This window comes from Thermothelomyces heterothallicus (genome assembly GCF_042370625.1).
Source record: "Thermothelomyces heterothallicus CBS 202.75 unplaced genomic scaffold P884_scaffold_4, whole genome shotgun sequence".
NCBI classification, from domain to species: Eukaryota; Fungi; Ascomycota; class Sordariomycetes; order Sordariales; family Chaetomiaceae; genus Thermothelomyces; species Thermothelomyces heterothallicus.
This window is the reverse complement of record NW_027192565.1, coordinates 429,766-446,308: the sequence shown is the minus strand read 5'-3', so window position 1 is coordinate 446,308 and position 16,543 is coordinate 429,766. Positions and strand designations below refer to the sequence as shown.

The following is a 16,543-nucleotide window of genomic DNA, read 5'->3' as shown; positions in this document are numbered from 1 at the left end:
TCACCACCCTGCACACGGCGACCGGCACGCCGTGGTGCCTGACCATCCCGCTCTTCGCCGCGGCGATCGGCCTGGTCGCCCGGCTGCCCACGACCGTCTACACGCGGCGCCTCGCCGTGCGCCGGGAGCGCCTGGCGCCGCTGTCGGCCGCCTGGGCCGCCCGCTCGCGCGCCGACCTGGACGCCCGCGTCGCCCGCGGCGAGGCCCCGCGCGACAGGGACGCGTGGGTGGCCGAGGCGGTGCGCGCCGCCGCGCGGGCCAGGCGCGACATGGAGCGCCGCTGGGGCGTCCAGGCGTGGAAGAACTGGGCCCCCGCCCTCGCCGTCTTCCCCGTCTGGCTCGCGGGCATCGAGGGGTTGAGGAGGATGTGCGGCGGGCCCAGGGGCCTGCTGGGGTCGCTGGTCTTTGGGTGGAAGGGAGTCCGGGAGGGGAGCGGTGGCGTTGCTGGCGGTGGTGCGGAACCTCCTGTTGCTGCTGCTGCTGATCCGGGAAGTGAGGCCGCAGCGGTTGAAGGCGTTCAGGGGTTAGGGTACGGTTCGGGTGTCGTGGATCCGACGGCACTGGCGACGGCGCAGGACACGGCGACGTGGTATGCGGCAGATTCTTCCATGATTACGGGAGGGTGTCTGTGGTTCCCCGACCTGACCGTGGCGGACCCGTACCACATCCTGCCTTTTGCCCTGTCTGCCATCCTCGTGATAAACACGCTGCCCAAGTCGCAAGCGGGGCTAAGGGCTCTGTTTGGTTTGGACAAGACGCCCGAAGCCATTGCTGCCTACCAAGAGATCAAGTGGCGCCTGCGGCTCCAGAGGGGGTTGCTCATAGTGGCTCTGGCCGCCGGTCCCCTAACCATGAACCTGCCGGCTGCCCTCCATCTCTACTGGGTTTCTTCGGCAACAATGACTTTGGCTCAGACCGCCATCATCTCCAGGGCAATACCGTTGCCCCGACAAGTACCCCCGGCCAAAGGGCAGGATACGTTCCTGATGTTGCCAACACGGGGGAACACGAGATAGTGCGGGAATAAGAAAGGAAAGAAAAAAAAGAAGAAGAATCGATTCGAACCTGAAAATCCTCACGTAACATACATGACCCGTGAGGCCAACTCCGAACGCCTCCCTGTTTACCATAAAAAAACAAAAAAGAGACCATTACACCGCCGCCCCGTAAAAATGCCAAATTTCCCTCCCTCCCTGATAATAACAACAAGGGAATGACCCGTCCGTCTCGTTCTCAGCCCAAAAACACCGCCAACAGGATGATGGTCAGGATGACGGTCAAGATGATTAGCAGGCAGCACGCCCTGCTCCGGGCGTTCTTCTGGTACCTGGCGGCGCTCCGGAGCTCGCGGTCGGCGCCGCGCGTGTTGTCCCGCACGTTCTCGACGTTGTTGGCGATGGTGTCGAGCACCTCGCCCTGCTCGGTCACGATCTGGGCGACCTGCTGGAACAGCACGTTGAGGTCGCCCACGCCCTGTTCGATGTTGCGGATCTCCTCCTCGCGCTCGATGATGAGCGCCTCCTGGAAGTCGACCTCGTCCTGCGGCGCCAGCCGCGCGAGCTCCTGCTGCTGCTGTTGCTGCTGTTGCCGCTGCTGTTCCTGGAGGAGCTGCGGGCTCCCCGGACCGCCGGCGCCACCGCCCGCTGCGGCCTCTTGTTCGACTGCCGCGCGGGCGGCCGAGACGGAAGCCTTTTGCTTCTCGAGAGCCTGCCGTTGGAGGGATTGGAACTCGGAAAGGGAGGACTGGAACTCGCGCGAGAGCTTTTGTTGCATGTACTTTTGCGTTGGCTGTATATCCCACGTTAGCAAGAGGGCTGCTGGTGCTGGGCGAATATCCCCGAAGAGAGAAGGGTAACGAAATTGAGGGAAAATGAAACAACAAAGGTGGCGACGTACTGTGACATCCTCCCATGTCTGGATCTTCTTGACGCCCTCGCCCACCTCCTTGAAGGTGTCGCGCGATTCCTCGATCAGCTCATGCACCCGCTCTCGCACCCGTGGCGTATCGCGCCGTGTCCCCAGATAGCCGACCTCTGCGCTCAGTCGCTGGTTGTTGCCGTTGAGCTTGAACAGCTTGTTCATCAGGTCCTGCGACAGCCGCTGGAACTCGGGGTCGTCGCTGTATCCAGGAGCGCCCCGGCGGCGCCCCGCCTCGAGCGACGAGAGCTGATCGAACGACATGGCTCTAGCGGGGAATATATCGTTGTCCGATTGATCGCCTTGCAAAAGTGATTGACTGTGAGTCGGAAATGCAGTTAGTAATGAGCGGTGCGGCCCGATCGCCGTGTGTGTTTTGTCGTGTGAGAAGTTGGGAGTTGGGGAAGAGGGTCTTATCGTCGTCTGTCGGTGTGTCGGAGAGGTTGGTCGCCTACACTACTCGTACGCTACTCCGTACACAGTACAGATTAGTGGAGCGTTGTAATGGTCTCCGAGAGGGTCCTGTGACAGGCTCCAAGCATCCCCGGCCGCGGCGTAAGGCCCACACATACGTAATGGGGGCTGCAGCCAATCAAGAAGCCCTGCTACGGGCCCCGGGTTCTTCGCGTCTCTGGCCATCAACCCGTTGCGACTGCAGCTTAGGCTCCACGGCTCCAATCCAAAGACGGCTTTTTTTATTTACAAACCGACTTCGCAACTTTTCGTAGCAGCTCTCTACCGGAGTAAACCCGCCATCACGACCGAGCGAAGAGCCGGACGATGCGCAACAGCGATGGCGGCTTCGACAGTCAGGAGGTCTCCCTATAAGGATTTCCTGCAGCCCGCGCTGCAGCGGCGCTTTGCAACCGCGAGCTTGTGTGTGCTGGCCGTCGCATACCTCCAGGCTCTCCTCTTGGCGAATTGGAGCTCCTGTACGAGATTCTAAGCTCCATCTCTTGCTCTCCCCACCACCTGCTCTGAACGTTCTGCCTAACTCCACGACACAGGGTTCTGGTCATGGTTCCCCCTGGGCCCGGCCGGTTTCCGCGCCGTCTCTTTCTTCTTTTGCGGCATCCTCATCGTCGTCCTCCGAATCTCCCAGTACCACCCCGGCCTGCGCACCTCCGACTCGGGCATCCATACCTTTATCCGCTACGCTCCCAGGTTGGAGACGCTCGAGACGCTCCTCACATACATGACCTCGGCATTCATCTTTAGCTTCATCTACCTCTGGTCGCTGTCCGACAGGTCGGGGCTCGAGTTCATCACGTACTTCACGACCGAGAGGGCGAGGCTGAACGAGAAGCCGCTCTTCCTCGTATCCCACTTGGTGCTGCTGGGGGTCTACCAGGGACTGCTACACCTATACAAGGATGTCGACCGGCTGTCTCTCGGCGTCGCGAGGCCGCAGAACGGGGAGAAGAAGCCCGAGGATGGGGACGCGGCCCTCCAGGTGCGCCGGTTCAAGGACCAGCTTCCCGCGATGCTTGTCTCGACCATCAACCAGGCCGTCGCCGGCCTGATGATTAGCGTCGCCGTCTACCCGATCACGGTGCGCGGCTCGATCTGGAAGACAACAATGGTGCTTCTGCGGCCCTTCTACAACCTGCCCAGGAGCAACATGCTGCCGTCCTCGCTCCCGTTCTCCATCCCGACCTTGTTCCGCTGCTTCCTCGTGAGCGTGCTTCTCATGTTTGCCTGGAACGCCGCCAACACGGCATTCTCGCTCTTCCTGGTCAAGCACCCGCTGAAGAACGGAAAGCCGTTGACGTCGGACTCGAAGGACCCCAATGGTAGTCTTCTCAATGGGTTAAAGAATAAGAAGCTTTCCATCAAGGTAAGCGAGGATATCATCCTTCATTCATACAATATTTTTTTAAAAAAATTTGTGCTGCTTCTCGTTATTCCCCTCCTTCTCTAACAGTTTAGTGTTTCGCCATGTGGGAACTGGCCTTCATTGCTCGCGACTTTCCCGACCGCCGGAAGGCCATCTACGAGGACATTGACCGCAAGGACGGGCCCATGTGGTCGCAGGTCTACAAGATCTGCCTGGATGTCCTGAAGTCGATGGAAACGAACATGGACGCCTACCTTACGCCGCCGGCACCTCCCGCGCCCTCCGCCGCCGACGCGACGGCGGAAGAACAGGAAAAGGTCCGCACCACCGAACCCCCACGGGAGGAACCCATCTTCCAGCCCCCCCCACAGCGCAAGGGCCTGCGCAACCAAGTGGAGAAGGCGGTCAGCCAGGTAGCCCTCTCGCCCGGCCAGGGCTCGCAGCTCAGCCCGACCGCCAAGAAGGCGGTTGACTCGGCCAAGCAGCAGCTGCTCCGGATCCAAAAGGAGACGACGGGCACGGACGACACGCAGGGCCTCTTCCGGGACGTCGCCCTCAAGGTTCTCCACTCGGCGGCCGGGTACCCGTTCCGGCAGCACTACCGGCGGCGGCTGGCGCGCGCCGTGCTGGGCGACCCCTACGGCGAGCCCAGCCTGTACGTCAACGCGGCGTGCGCGCTGGCCGGCCTGGCGACGCACTCGCTGCGCGAGGACAAGTACGGGCGCGTGCAGCGCGACGTGGCGGCGCTGATCCGGGCGCTCACCGGCCTGGCGACAAAACTGGACGGCTTCCGCAGGGACGCGCTCGCGCCGCATTGGACCGACGTCGAGGGCGGCAGGGAGTGCCCCGAGGTGGAGGAGGTGCTGGAGGCGGTCAGGGACGCGCTGGCCCGGCTGGTGGAGGCGTTCGGCCCCTACGCGAGGGATCTGAGGCTGAGCCTGACCGACATGCGCCTGGCGAGGGAGGCGGCCGGGCTGGCGGGGCCTGATGGGGTAGAGATGAGGGAGCTGGTTGGTGGGAAAGGTGGGAGGTGACGATGATGATGATGACCTCCTTTTCGGGGAAAAAAAAAAAAGAAAAAGAAAAAGGTCGAGAAAGGGTGCTTGATGCGTGTGTGTAGTGTATCACTAGACGGCTAGCGGCGGGGTACAAGGGATTTCCGGTTTACATGGCTGGCGGCGCAGCATCAAAAGTGTGAATAAACGGATACTATCTAATGAATTTGCGATTTCTTCAGTCTCTTGGCTTTTGATGGCCTATGTAAACGCTCCGACCATGCCATGCCAATCTAGGGTTCAATTCCACTCAAAAATCCATTTGATTAACGTCGGTGATTCTCTCGTTTTCATTAAGTTTTGTCTCCCCTTTTCTAGGTACCTGAGTGCTCACTCGGGTACGGCGGTCGGGAGCGGCAGAACACTTGTTCCATTCGCTGCGTTTATTCGTAATAGTTAAGTTCCCACCCTCCTCCAACTTACCCCCCGACTTCTCGAGGCAACGCAACTCGGTTGCTGCAAGGCCGAACCCCTGTGCTCTGCGACTCTGCCTCTGCGAAAACGATGCACAACGGGGGTTGGACGCAGCCATGACCAACGCGCGCCTCCAGTCGACTGCCGCACAACTCGCGTCTTCAGCGCAGCAGCGCGGGCTCGGGAGCTGCCCGCGGTCGAGCAGGTAGAAGAAGAAAAAAAAAAAAGAAGAAAAAAAAAAGAATCGATGGCTCGGACAACCATGTCGGCCGCGTCGCTCCTCTTCCTCATTGTATACAACTTCCTCTACTACTTCCTCTACCTGGTTCTCTTCGCCTTCCTCGTCGTCACCCCGATCGACTTGATCCAGCAGGGCGCCAAACGCCGCCGCAAGTGGGACATCCTCGCCGTCCTCGTGTGCTACATCGCGACCATCGTGGCCGTCGCCTTCATCTACGCCACCCGCCTCTACATCAGCCGCTCCGTGCTCGCATCCATTCCCAAGGCATGGATCCCCATCGAGAAGGGCGACGTCCCTCCCGACGTGCGCCAGATGATCGTCGAGGGCCTGGGCAGGAGCGCCGCCATCGCGTACGACGCCAGGCCGCGAGCACCGCCTGTGGTTCCCGGTCGTGAGCCTGCGTCTGGCGGCAGAGCGAATGGGCAGGGAATGTTGTCTGGATCTGCCGGTTCGAGCGCGGCGGCATCCGACAGGGCGGTCAAGGCCGCCGGGCTCTCGCAGCAGCACAAGCCCGTATGGGGCAAGATCGAACATCCAGGCTGGGCGTCGCCGACGTCGCACGACCTGCCCAACCTGCAGTACGACACCGTCGTCACGGAACTGCCGAACCTGATCGAGGCGAAGGCCATCACCCTCGCCCCTCCGGACCCGGACTCTCGGAGGGGGCCGCCCACGCTGGACCCGGACGCCGTCGCTCTCCTCCAGAGGCCCGACTCCATGGGGCTGCGGGAGTATCTGGCCTACCTCACCGAGTTGGCCGTCCTCGCGCCGCTGCCCACGACTACCGAGTTCCTCGCCAGGTACGAGGCCGCGCGTTACTCCGGCCGGCCGCTGTCCGACGAGCAGTTTCGCAGCCTGATGCACCTCTTTGCCGAGATATTACACAATATGCACCCCCTCAGCCCCGCCGCGCTCGCTAGATACGAGGACGACGGGGACGATGGGTCGTCCGGCCCGGCAGGGCCGTCGGAAAGCGACATCGACAACGACGCGCCGCGGGGCACCAGCCCGTCGAGCGCAGGCACGGCGGTGGGGCTGGGCTTGCAGCAGCAGCAGCAGCCCCGCCACCACCACCCCAGCAACGACAGCGACAGCCTGGCTCGCACGAGCAGCGCGAGCACGACCGGATCGGGCCGGCGGCGACGCGTCCGGCCGGGCCGCGGAGCGCGCACCCCCTCGGCCCACACCTGGCAGTTCCGGACCGCGCCGACGACGCCCCAGAGCCGGCAGAGCGGCTTCTCGGGCGCGCCCAGCCCGGAGAGCTTCGCGCACACCAGACGGCCGTACCCAGACAGGCAGTGGTCGAGCTCGAGCTCCAGCGCCAGCGCCAGGTCGGTGGGCGGCGGGTCGGTCATTCGCCTGGCGGGGAGCGAGGACGCGACGGATCTTCCCTATGTCATAACATATTCGCCGAACCGGTGAATGATAGACATCCCTTGCTGGGTAGGATGCCGTTCTCAAACCAATCTTGTTGTCTGATGGAACCCCGGCCTGCAGGGGCAGCATAATCGAGAGGAGCGCGTCAGTTTGATCATTACATCGATTAGTATCTAATGCTAATTCTTTCCCAAGCGCCTCCTTCGTTCCGTATCTTTTCCTTTTTTTTTTTTTGTTCACTTATGCAGTCATTGCACAGGCGTCTTTGCGAGGTACGACAACGCAACCGACGGCTGGTTCCAGTGACTGATCGTCGAAATTTACATGTTATGGCACAGCCTGACGGGGGGATGCCGAGAGGAGCTGAATGTCAAGCATAGCCCGCCTTGGCCGGTGCCATCATCGCCTGCGCGCATGTCAGTGGTTCATCCCATCCCGTACGGTCAACCAACGTCGGAACAGTTGGGACCCTGCAGCCGACTAGTGCTGAAAGCTGCCATGCGAGTAGCATGTCGTGGGGAAGGATATAGTCCTCCCAAGCCCGATCACACTACAGAACAAATGTTTCTTCTTCGCCAACAGCGTGGCAAGTTGAGCTGGTTAAAGTCAAAAGTCCACGAGCCCCGTCTCATTCAAACATCTGATACATCATTCAAAGCCACCACTATAACGCGAGTTGGCACTGCAAGGCAGCTTTCCACCTGGGATACGCCTGCGTCCCGTCCGAGGAGCCTCGTTCCCGTAAATACCGGGAAGTTGGACGACAATTCGTAGCTCATCCCCCAGACTCTTTTAACAACCATTACCACACTCACCAATCTTCGCTTCACCACCTCCTTAACAATTGGCGCCAACACCCGCCTAAGAACCCTGGCCAGCAAGGAGGAAGCCACCCAACATCCCTCGCTATCGCTCCGACTCGGAAGCATCAGACGACTACCCCCCGCGTTACCGCCACCACTCCCCCAGACGGCGGTCGCCCGCTCCCGGCCCGCGGCCCGGCCTTCGCAACATCTCCCCTGACGACGTCCATGACCGCCGCCCGCGCTACGAATACGAACCTCACACCCTCCTCTACCCACCGGTCGCATCCGGCGCCGCCGGTCCGGGCCCAGGCCCAGGCCCCTGGGTTCAGGTCCAGGTCCAGGTGCGCGCCACTCGCGCTCCTCAGACCCCACGACAACCGACACCTTCACCACCACTACCACCACTCCGTCCACCGCGACGACTGACTCCACCGTCCTGGCTCGGCGACGGGACCGCCGCGACCGCGGCAGAGATAGACGCTCATCCCGCGGCCGGTCCGCCTACTCGGACGACAACTACTCCGACTCCTCCGACCGCAGCAGCACCGGAAACCGCTCCCTACGCCGCCTGGGCGACAAGGTCCGCGACCTCCTCTCCTCCACCCTCACCCCGTCCACCCCGGGCCTGGGCGTCGGCGTGCTAGGCGCCATCGTGGGCGGGCTCGCGGCCCGCGAAGCGAGCGAGGCCGTCGCCTCCTCCTCCTCCTCCTCCAACAACAACAACAACAACAACAACAACAACAACAAAGCCGGACGCCACTCGCACGGGCACGGGCACGGGCAAGGGCAAGGGAGGGATAGGAAGGACAAGGACCGGCACCACCAGCACGTCATATCGACCGTCGTGGGCGCCGCGGTCGGCGGCCTGGGCGCCAACGCGATCGAGAAGCGGCTCGAGGAGGGCCGCGCGGTCGAGAGGAGCCTGGAGAGGAAGACGTTTGGCGGCGGCGGTAGTGGCGGCTTCGAGGGTCCATTCGTCGTCGAGCGCACGGAGGACGAGAGGTGGAGGGTACAGAGATGAGAGGGGGGACAGGGGCTGGGAGAGGTAAGAGAGGTTGGTTAAAGGTATGGTGGCAGGCCATAGATAACTTGGTTTCCTTTTTTTTTCCCTGTTTTTTTTTGTTTTTTTTGCTCTGTTTTACTTTCTGATTTTCTTTCTTTCTTTATTTCTTTCTTTCCTTCCTTAGTTGTTTCCCTCTTCCTTTCTGGGCGGTTGGTATCATGATGACTCTCACGACTCGTAATGACTGATGACGTGTCGTCTCTTATCATGCTCGTCTCTGCGGATCGGGAATAGAATGTGAATGTCCGGCCTGCTCGGCTGCTTTACCTGGGCAAGTCAAGAGAGATTCTGTCAAAGTTGAGAACGTTGTGCCAAGATTCAAGATTCTGCCCGTCCTCGCCCTGTTCTGCATCGAGGCGTCAACGCCCCAAGTGATATCTATTCAACGTGCCAGTAAGTAATCCGTAGTTGCGTCTCTGCACAATATCGGAGGCCGTCAACACAACCAAGGCAACGCCGTGAAGAAGGGAGAATGTCATGGCCCATGGTTCCAGGCGTCTTCGGACATTGCAACCCCCCTTCATTCTTCACACAACACGAAATCCCAGCCGGGTTTGACTTGAGAATCGTCTCATCATAGCCATGTTTTTTTTGGCCTAGTTACAATCAACAATATCTATTCCTACATGCCAAACAAAACGCTCGACGCAGCCCCATAACTCGTCAATATTCCCAGTTCTTGGTATTCCGCAACGCCCATCCCAGCAAGCTAAACCGAGAAGTGGTATCATCCGCGCGAACCATGCCGGGGAAAATAAGCGCCAGGGACCGACCCTAAAAGGGGCGAAAATCCTATCAATGCTTCCAATGGGAGGCGGCAAAAAGAGCGCCCTTAGTAGATATATATGAGACCTTCCCAGTAAACTTCAGAAGCAGATCAGGAGCCGATGACGGTGCAGATATGAAGGGCAAGAAGCCCATCGTATCGGCTGGTGGAGTGGAAATAAAAGAGTGAACAAACGCAACGGAAAAAAATATTGTTGGTTGTTTGACGTGCCTCAAGCCTAGATACCCCCGGCAATGATGGCCATCGGGGGCCCCGAGCTCACTCATCTTGAGAGTCATAGCCGGCGGGGTCCATGCTGCCGGCGCCCTGGGCGTTGTTGTTGGGGGCCTTCGTCTGGCCCGTCGTAGCAGCAGTATTAGCAGCGGCCGCTGTCGTCCCCCACCAGTCGTCGCCGCCGCCCTGCCTCGGGCTCCTGCTGTTGCGTACGGGCGAGGTGGCGGCTCCCGCGGCCGGAGCAGCGCTCTGCTGGTGCTGCTGGTGCTGCTGGTACTGTTGCTGCTGCAGTTGCAGCTGATGCCCGTGAAGGGAATGGAGCCGGCGCCTCTCGATGGCGGCCTTGAAGAAGGCAATGATCTCGGCGAGCTTGATCTGCTGCTCCTCTGGGCAGCCCAGGATGTTGAACAGGCCCTGCGAGTCGAGCAGCTGCTTGGCAATGACGGTATCCGGCTGGCAATAGGTGCGGATGCGCAACACGCGGGCGTTGGTCTTGGCCGTGTCGAGGATGCCCAGGATGGCCGTGGTGGCGGCGACGCGCGAGTAGAACTTGAAGTCGTGGACGTGCGCGCGCACCAGGTCCAGCTGCGTCTCCATGTCGTACCGGAACCCGACCACCCTGGGCCGGCCCTTGCGTTGCCAGTCCTCGGCCGTCTTCTTGAGACGGTCCGCGTCCAGACGGCCGGCGTTGAACTGCGCCGTGATGTAATCATTGAGAGCCGTCGCGAGGGCGAACTCGAGTTCGCAGTAGAGGAGGCTCTGCTCGCGCGGGCTGAGCGAGATGGCTAGCTGCCGGGAGGCCGGGCGGCTCTTGTCCGACTCGCGCGACTTGCGCTGGGCGCGGTTGTCCTGGTTTGCTTCGATCTCGGGGGACCATTAGTGCTGGGCCAGAGCAGAAAACAGGAGCAAAAAAAAAAAAAAAATGGCGGGCTACTTACCATTTCCTTTGCCTTCTTGACAAGATTGCCGAGGAAGCCTCCTCCACGGCTGGGGGAGCCATTCTGATCCGGCTTCGACGTGTTCTCGAGCCAACCACCCTCCCCAATCAGGGTTTTGGAGGCCTTCCTGACGGTCGGCGCGCTCTGGGGTAGGAAGGGGGCCAACGGGGTGTACGCCAGTTCTGGGCCGCTGGACGATTCGTTCGCAATCGCGTGTTTCTCAGACTTCTCTGAGCCCTTCTCCGAGCCACGGGCAGAATTCTTCTTCTCGGTGTACTCTTGGAGAATGCTGAGATGCCGCGGACCGTCGTCCTTCTGAATTCGAAGCGGGCTGATAGTAGAGGGGTAACGCTCCGCAGAAGAGTCCTGAGAGTAGTACGAGGACGCGGAGTCTTCGGCCGCATTATACTGAGTAGGTAGACGGGAGGGCGAAGGAGACCGCTCGGGCGGGTTGTGAATGACGACGGCGGGTTGTTTGCCGAGGCGCAAGGCGTCCATCCTGGCATGGGCTCGAGCCAGATCTGTGTCGATAGGCGCGGGAGGGCTCCTCACGCTGCGCTCCCCGGAGCGGGTCGGTGTTCCATGGGTCATCGGGGTGGTTTTGTCAAACCGAGCCTCTTGTGCCTTCCTGGGCGACGCGCTTCTGCCGCTCATTTGGAAGCCTTGGATGGTGCGCTGACTCTCAGGGGTCTCGGAGTCGTTGTATTTCACGGGCGAGCGGGATCGCTCACGACGAGCCGATGTGGTAGCCGCTTGATATGCCTTTGCCGGCGAGCGAGACCGCCCTCTCGGCGGCATGTTCTTGATTTTCACATCGCTCATGCCGTCGGCATTCCGTTCAAGGTCTCTGAGCCTGTCCAGAGGAAGCAGCGGCACATTTTCGTCCTCGGGGGACAGCCTGCGAGAGAATAAGTAGGAAGCTTGTTCAGGATTTTGCATGGTTACTCACACGGCAGCCAATTTATCCATTTGCGAGTCGGTCAAGCTAAGCTTGAGATAAACGCGGTGTTCTTTCTGCTGGCCGGGGGGGGATGACAAAGATTCTTTGGATGGCTCTTTGAAGGATTTAGAAAGAGGAATGAAATTGCCTCGGAGTGCAGAGTCGTGTTGATGCGAAGCGTCCATATTTTCCGAACTGGCTGGGTTGTTGTTGTTGTTGTTTTGAAGAGCCTGACGCGAGAAGATTAAGAAAAGGTATGGCAAACGCAGAGGGTTGGGAGGAAATACTTACAACCAGAGGAGGAGGGTGGCCAGGAACAGTGTTGGCTTCGGGTGGAAGACTCAGAACCCACTCTGCTGTACGAGACGCATAGTACTCTCTCTCTGGGTGCCAAGTTCGTCGGTCAGAGAAGAAAAGCCTTGAGAAGAAGCAGAAGGAAGGCTAGCACTCACGCAGAGCTCGCGAAGACTTGCTCTCAGGCGAGACTAGACTTGGCAGAAACTTGGATTCTGTGGCCACAGCTATTATTTTTCCAGTCAGCCTCTAGTCCGTTGAATGGCTATTGTGCGCGCAGTGAATCGGAGCGTCTGAGCTGCAGCGAGGGCAAGCAATACTCACGACCCTCGGCCGTGGATTTCCGGCTCGAGAGCGACTCGAGCAGGAAAGGCCCAAGGACACTCGGGAACTTGGAGCTCGGGTCGCTTCCCATGACTTCACCGCACGCAACGCGCAGAGAGCCGGGACCTGACGCCGCGGAGTTGGGGGATGTCGCTTCAGAGACCGGTGTTTCCGTACCTAATGGGCCGCTTGGGGACTCGAACGTTGTATCGTGCGCGTCAACACTGTCCGGCTTAAACACGATGCGCGGCCCCCCCTTGAGACCGCAGGGACGTTCGTGCGAGCAGTCAGGGTTCGAGAACATGGACCAGTTGTCGTTGTCCTCCCTGAATGCCACTCGCGGTCGAGAGTCTAGTCTTTGCGACGCAGAGTTCGCCATGTTCTTGGCTCCCATCTGCCGCAGATAACCTGGAAAGCACAGTGAGCCAGAGAACTGGCCGCACAGAACACAGAGATGGACTCGCCTTCGACCTCATCATAGTGGTGTTGACTGGGTCCGAAGTCATGACCGTCTTCTTCCGGAATGAATTCCGGCCTCGAGTGGTTACCTTCTCGTAGAGTCGGGCTGCATACCGTCACCAATTCGGCCCTGCCCGACGCTAGCATCACTTGCCTGGCAAGACCTATCTCGTGGATAGATTGGCGCGACTCGTCGCGGTCCATGCTGCCGCTTTCTCTGCTGGGCGCTCAACCACCAGGGATCTCGAGTGGTTCCACGAAAAAAAAAAAGGTGAAGAAAAGAAGCCCTTTCAACAATGGGGGGCGAGGACGAGGAGGAGGAGGAGGAGGACGCCTTGCACAACCAGAGGGCTCTCTGGGCGGTTCTTTCTCGACACGTCTGCGAGTGGTGTTTGGTGAGCGAGCGAACAGAGTAACGCAGACCAGGTTGGGTGAACGCAGAGACGGCATTATTCTCGCATCAAGAGGTTTCTCTTTTTAGACTCTAATATTCGTGGGTCAAACCACCGAAAGATGGGATCGCGAGGGCTCTTGTTTCTTTTCTCTCGACGCTCGAGAGGACCCGCCCATCATCACCTGGGAGGCCGGAACGGTCAGGTCGCCGAGAAGAACCGTTGCGCCATTGGTCACTTATCGTCGCCGCCTTGATGCGAGTGCAGTTCAATGCACCATCGTGATGCGCATGCTGGACGAGCAGCTTGTGATGAGGTCTGTGATAAGGAAAAGGGGGCATGGCCTGGGATCATGCGGTCCCGTCTCCCTACACCATTTAGGCCTTCTTTCACATCCATCCATTCGCAGCGAAGCGAAACCGAACTCCTTTGATCAAGGCTCCCGCATGACGTGAAGGCTGACGCTCGAAGGAAAGCGGTTGGCCGTGCTTGGTGCTGGATAAAGGAGAAGGAACGACCACATCCAGGCAGCAAAGCCCCGAACTAACCCATTCGCACAACGCACACTTAAACCTTGACGATTATTTTTCGACCCTGCATAGTAAACGGCCGAGAACCTGTCAGAATATGGGAAATCAGCCCACATGGAACGAGAGAAACAAGGAAAAGGCTCTGGGGACCGAAATCAACCCTAGCGAAGAAAGAAAGCCCATCGACAAGAGTCCTGGCTTTGAGCCTCCCCCCCTTCGCCGGTTGATTCACAACTAAGCAAGGGAAAAAGATGAAGCCATGGTCGCCCCACGTCGACCACGACAACAACAAGGCCAGCGGGCATCTACGAGGACTCGAGGAATTGAGCTTATTACCGCATACCCTGACCACCGCTGCGGCAAGCTTCGCCATCACGGCAACGGACCGCTCCTGTATTTCTTCTCGATTTTTTAACCAAGAGCCATGCGCAACCCATCCCATGGCCCCGTCAATGGTAGTGGACCTCCAGGAATGACTGGGGAACTTCTCCGGAACCAGGCGATAATCACTCGGCCAGATCAAGCTTTGGTGTTCCAGTCTAAGCTTGTAAGCAGTTAACAGATAGGGAAAAGGGTGGGAAGAACGGATGAACCTCCCTTCATGGACATCACAAAACGAACGGCAGGGGATGAGGAGAGGCAATGAAGAAGGCGGAGGCTCCCAGGAAGGCGCGAGAGCAGCGACCAAGGCCCGACCAAGGTTGATGAGAATCGCCTGACACTACGATTCCCAAAAGATCAAGTAACCTTTCCTGCCGTGGTCCACCTTGAACGATGCGCGGACATGGGCCTTACCGTCTTAGTCGCTCGTCCTTACCACACGATTCCGTCCACGGGTTAGGGCTCGGGCGACACACTCGGCCTTTTTTGCCCGTCGAAGGAATAAACATACGGATTACAAACGATCTCCTGCAGCCCCCACAGCCCAGTGCGCCGGTTGGCGGGTGCGGCTGCGCTACGGTTCGAATGAACGCAGGCTCGGCACCAGAGCCGGCCCAATGAATGCTTTTGGAAGCAACATGCAGCAACCCACTGCAGGCTGCCCGAGAGCCTGGGCCGTTCACTTGGTTCGCCGGTCCTCAGTGGAGCCCCAGACGACTCGACGACATGTGGACCGACGCAAACCCGGGTCTAACCCGCTCTTCGTTCCCGATTGTCACAGCCGTGGCAACCCCACAACGGACCCGCTGTTCATTCCCGTGTTTAAGTCCCGAGAGCTCCCCTCACCCCTCGTGCCACTGACTCTGTCCAGTCAGGTCCAGCTTCTGGGCGTGTTTGTCGTCCGAGAACATGCCCACCAAACCCCACACGGGGTTAAAAGTACTGCGAGGGCGAGGGTTGGTGTTAGGCTCCCTTGTTTGTCCGCTATCACTCGCCCTTCAGCCGCCCGCCTTGCCGGAGCTCAATGGCCCGTTGAGTAGCCCCCCGGGTTGACCTGCTCTTCGCCCTCGCTTCCTATCTTAGGCCGAGTCAGCACCCACCCCTGGATCTTCCCGAACCGCTTGCCGCTCTCCCAAATCGTGCCATCCTGAACGCCTTTGCTGCGAGCTGGCTATGTGATTGATCGCCGCCTTGGTGCCTTCTCCGTAGTTTCTATATCCGGATCTAAGCCCCGGCATCCCGGATCCTCCAGGTCCCCGGAGAGCCGCCCGATAGTCAAATACCTTGCTCCAGCTTCCGCCTCCCAAGCCGTCAGTCGACCAGCTTGTTTCATTCTCTTCTCTTATCACAGACCCTTCAAGCGCCGTTTTTTCTTAATATAGATACCCAAGAGCGCCGGTTGTTTTTCATTGCTCCTTTCGCATTGCACTCTCCAGATACCCAAAGAAGAGAGAAGAAACATGGCGGCCCAAACGAAGAGGCACCCGAGCCTCAACCACTACGACATCGGTGAGTTGAGACAACTGCCCTCGACAAGGGCAAAGAAACTGACATTTGCAACAAGTCATTGTGGGCGCCGGCCCCGTTGGCTTGATGCTGTCAACCTGCCTGGCGAGATGGGGATACAGGATCAAGCACATCGACAACAGGCCGGAGCCGACCCCAACTGGTCGGGCCGATGGTATCCAGCCCCGGTCGCTTGACTTGCTCCGGAACATGGGGCTCAAGTCCGCCATCATGGCCAACAAGCCCGCCCGCGTCTACGAGGTTGCCTTCTGGGACCCGCCAAAGTCCGGCAAGGGAATTGTGCGGACCGGCACCTGGGCTAGCTGCCCCAGCTTCATTGACGCGAGATACCCCTTTACCACTCTTCTTCACCAGGGCCTGATTGAGCGCGTCTTCATCGGCGACCTCGAAAAGAATGGCGTCAGCATCCAGCGGCCATGGACCATCAAGGGCTTCACCTCGAACGAGAAAGAGGACCCCGAGTACCCCGTCACCGTCGACCTGGAGCACGTTGATGGCACCTTCAAGGAAACCGTCAAGGCGAAGTATCTGTTCGGTGGCGAAGGTGCTCGGTCCTTCATTCGTGACCAGCTGAAGATCGGCATCAAGCACAAAGACCCCATCGCCTATGTATGGGGTGTCATGGACGGCGTCGTCAAGACCGATTTCCCTGATATCAAGGTAAGCCACGATATTCTCCGCGCCAGCATGTCCTACGCCCGGTGCTGATATGGGGATCCAGATGAAATGCACGATTCACTCGGAGCACGGTTCCATCATGGTCATTCCCCGCGAGAACAACATGGTTCGCCTCTACATCCAGATCGCATCCTCCACCGACCCGGACTTCAACCCCCGGAAGACGGCAACCGCCGAGGAAGTCCAGGCTTCCGCTAAGCGCATCTTGCAGCCCTATTCCATCGAGTGGGAGAGGGTGGAGTGGTACTCGGTCTACCCCATCGGCCAGGGCATTTCCGACAAGTACACTCTAGACCACCGGGTGTTCCTGGGTGGCGATGCCTGCCACACCCACAGCGTACGTTAACCCTCTTCCTCACCTCCCCCCCCC

The 16,543-nt window shown here is 59.5% G+C and overlaps 6 protein-coding genes across 6 annotated transcripts in view; 4 read left to right on the top strand and 2 right to left on the bottom strand.

Moving 5' to 3' along the window:
• Positions 1-266: 266 nt before the first annotated feature.
• P884DRAFT_256041 (uncharacterized protein) lies at positions 267-1,094 on the top strand (the record flags this gene model as incomplete). The annotated part of the gene is made up of 1 exon (XM_069441037.1): positions 267-1,094. One exon carries the CDS (start codon positions 270-272, stop codon positions 1,014-1,016), a length of 747 nt encoding a protein of 248 aa, XP_069299990.1. The 3' UTR covers positions 1,017-1,094.
• Positions 1,095-2,364, bottom strand: P884DRAFT_237768 (t-SNARE). Its single transcript, XM_069440055.1, has 2 exons — positions 1,897-2,364; positions 1,095-1,788 (listed from the first exon to the last, which is right to left on the bottom strand). Exons 1-2 carry the CDS (start codon positions 2,179-2,181, stop codon positions 1,234-1,236), a joined length of 840 nt encoding a protein of 279 aa, XP_069299989.1. The 5' UTR covers positions 2,182-2,364; the 3' UTR covers positions 1,095-1,233.
• Positions 2,365-2,710: 346 nt separating this feature from the next.
• Positions 2,711-4,788, top strand: P884DRAFT_193880 (nucleoporin protein Ndc1-Nup; the record flags this gene model as incomplete). Its single annotated transcript, XM_069437788.1, has 3 exons — positions 2,711-2,849; positions 2,925-3,754; positions 3,847-4,788. 3 exons carry the CDS (start codon positions 2,711-2,713, stop codon positions 4,786-4,788), a joined length of 1,911 nt encoding a protein of 636 aa, XP_069299988.1.
• A 697-nt stretch (positions 4,789-5,485) lies between these two features.
• P884DRAFT_194083 (uncharacterized protein) lies at positions 5,486-6,886 on the top strand (the record flags this gene model as incomplete). The annotated part of the gene is made up of 1 exon (XM_069437801.1): positions 5,486-6,886. The coding sequence occupies one exon, from the start codon at positions 5,486-5,488 to the stop codon at positions 6,884-6,886; it is 1,401 nt and encodes a 466-aa protein (XP_069299987.1).
• Positions 6,887-9,755: 2,869 nt separating this feature from the next.
• On the bottom strand, positions 9,756-12,869 carry P884DRAFT_275410 (uncharacterized protein; the record flags this gene model as incomplete). Its single annotated transcript, XM_069442839.1, has 7 exons — positions 9,756-10,574; positions 10,649-11,546; positions 11,598-11,818; positions 11,880-11,971; positions 12,041-12,109; positions 12,207-12,614; positions 12,716-12,869. 7 exons carry the CDS (start codon positions 12,867-12,869, stop codon positions 9,756-9,758), a joined length of 2,661 nt encoding a protein of 886 aa, XP_069299986.1.
• Positions 12,870-15,002: 2,133 nt separating this feature from the next.
• P884DRAFT_327636 (phenol hydroxylase-like protein) overlaps positions 15,003-16,543 on the top strand; it is a gene marked incomplete at its 3' end in the record, with an annotated part of 2,598 nt that continues 1,057 nt past the window's right edge. Inside the window, exons 1-3 of the mRNA XM_069445557.1 lie at positions 15,003-15,477; positions 15,533-16,155; positions 16,217-16,510. Coding sequence (XP_069299985.1) covers positions 15,429-15,477; positions 15,533-16,155; positions 16,217-16,510 — 966 coding nt within the window. The 5' untranslated portion in view covers positions 15,003-15,428. The remainder of the gene's footprint in view (positions 15,478-15,532; positions 16,156-16,216; positions 16,511-16,543) is intronic.

Bases quoted from the DNA above. Each gene is read 5' to 3' on its own strand.
- P884DRAFT_237768 (XM_069440055.1), bottom strand. From the start codon at position 2,181: ATGTCGTTCGATCAGCTCTCGTCGCTCGAGGCGGGGCGCCGCCGGGGC. The intron at 1,789-1,896 runs GTACGTCGCCAC...TGGGATATACAG, and splicing joins AGACATGGGAGGATGTCACA to CCAACGCAAAAGTACATGCA.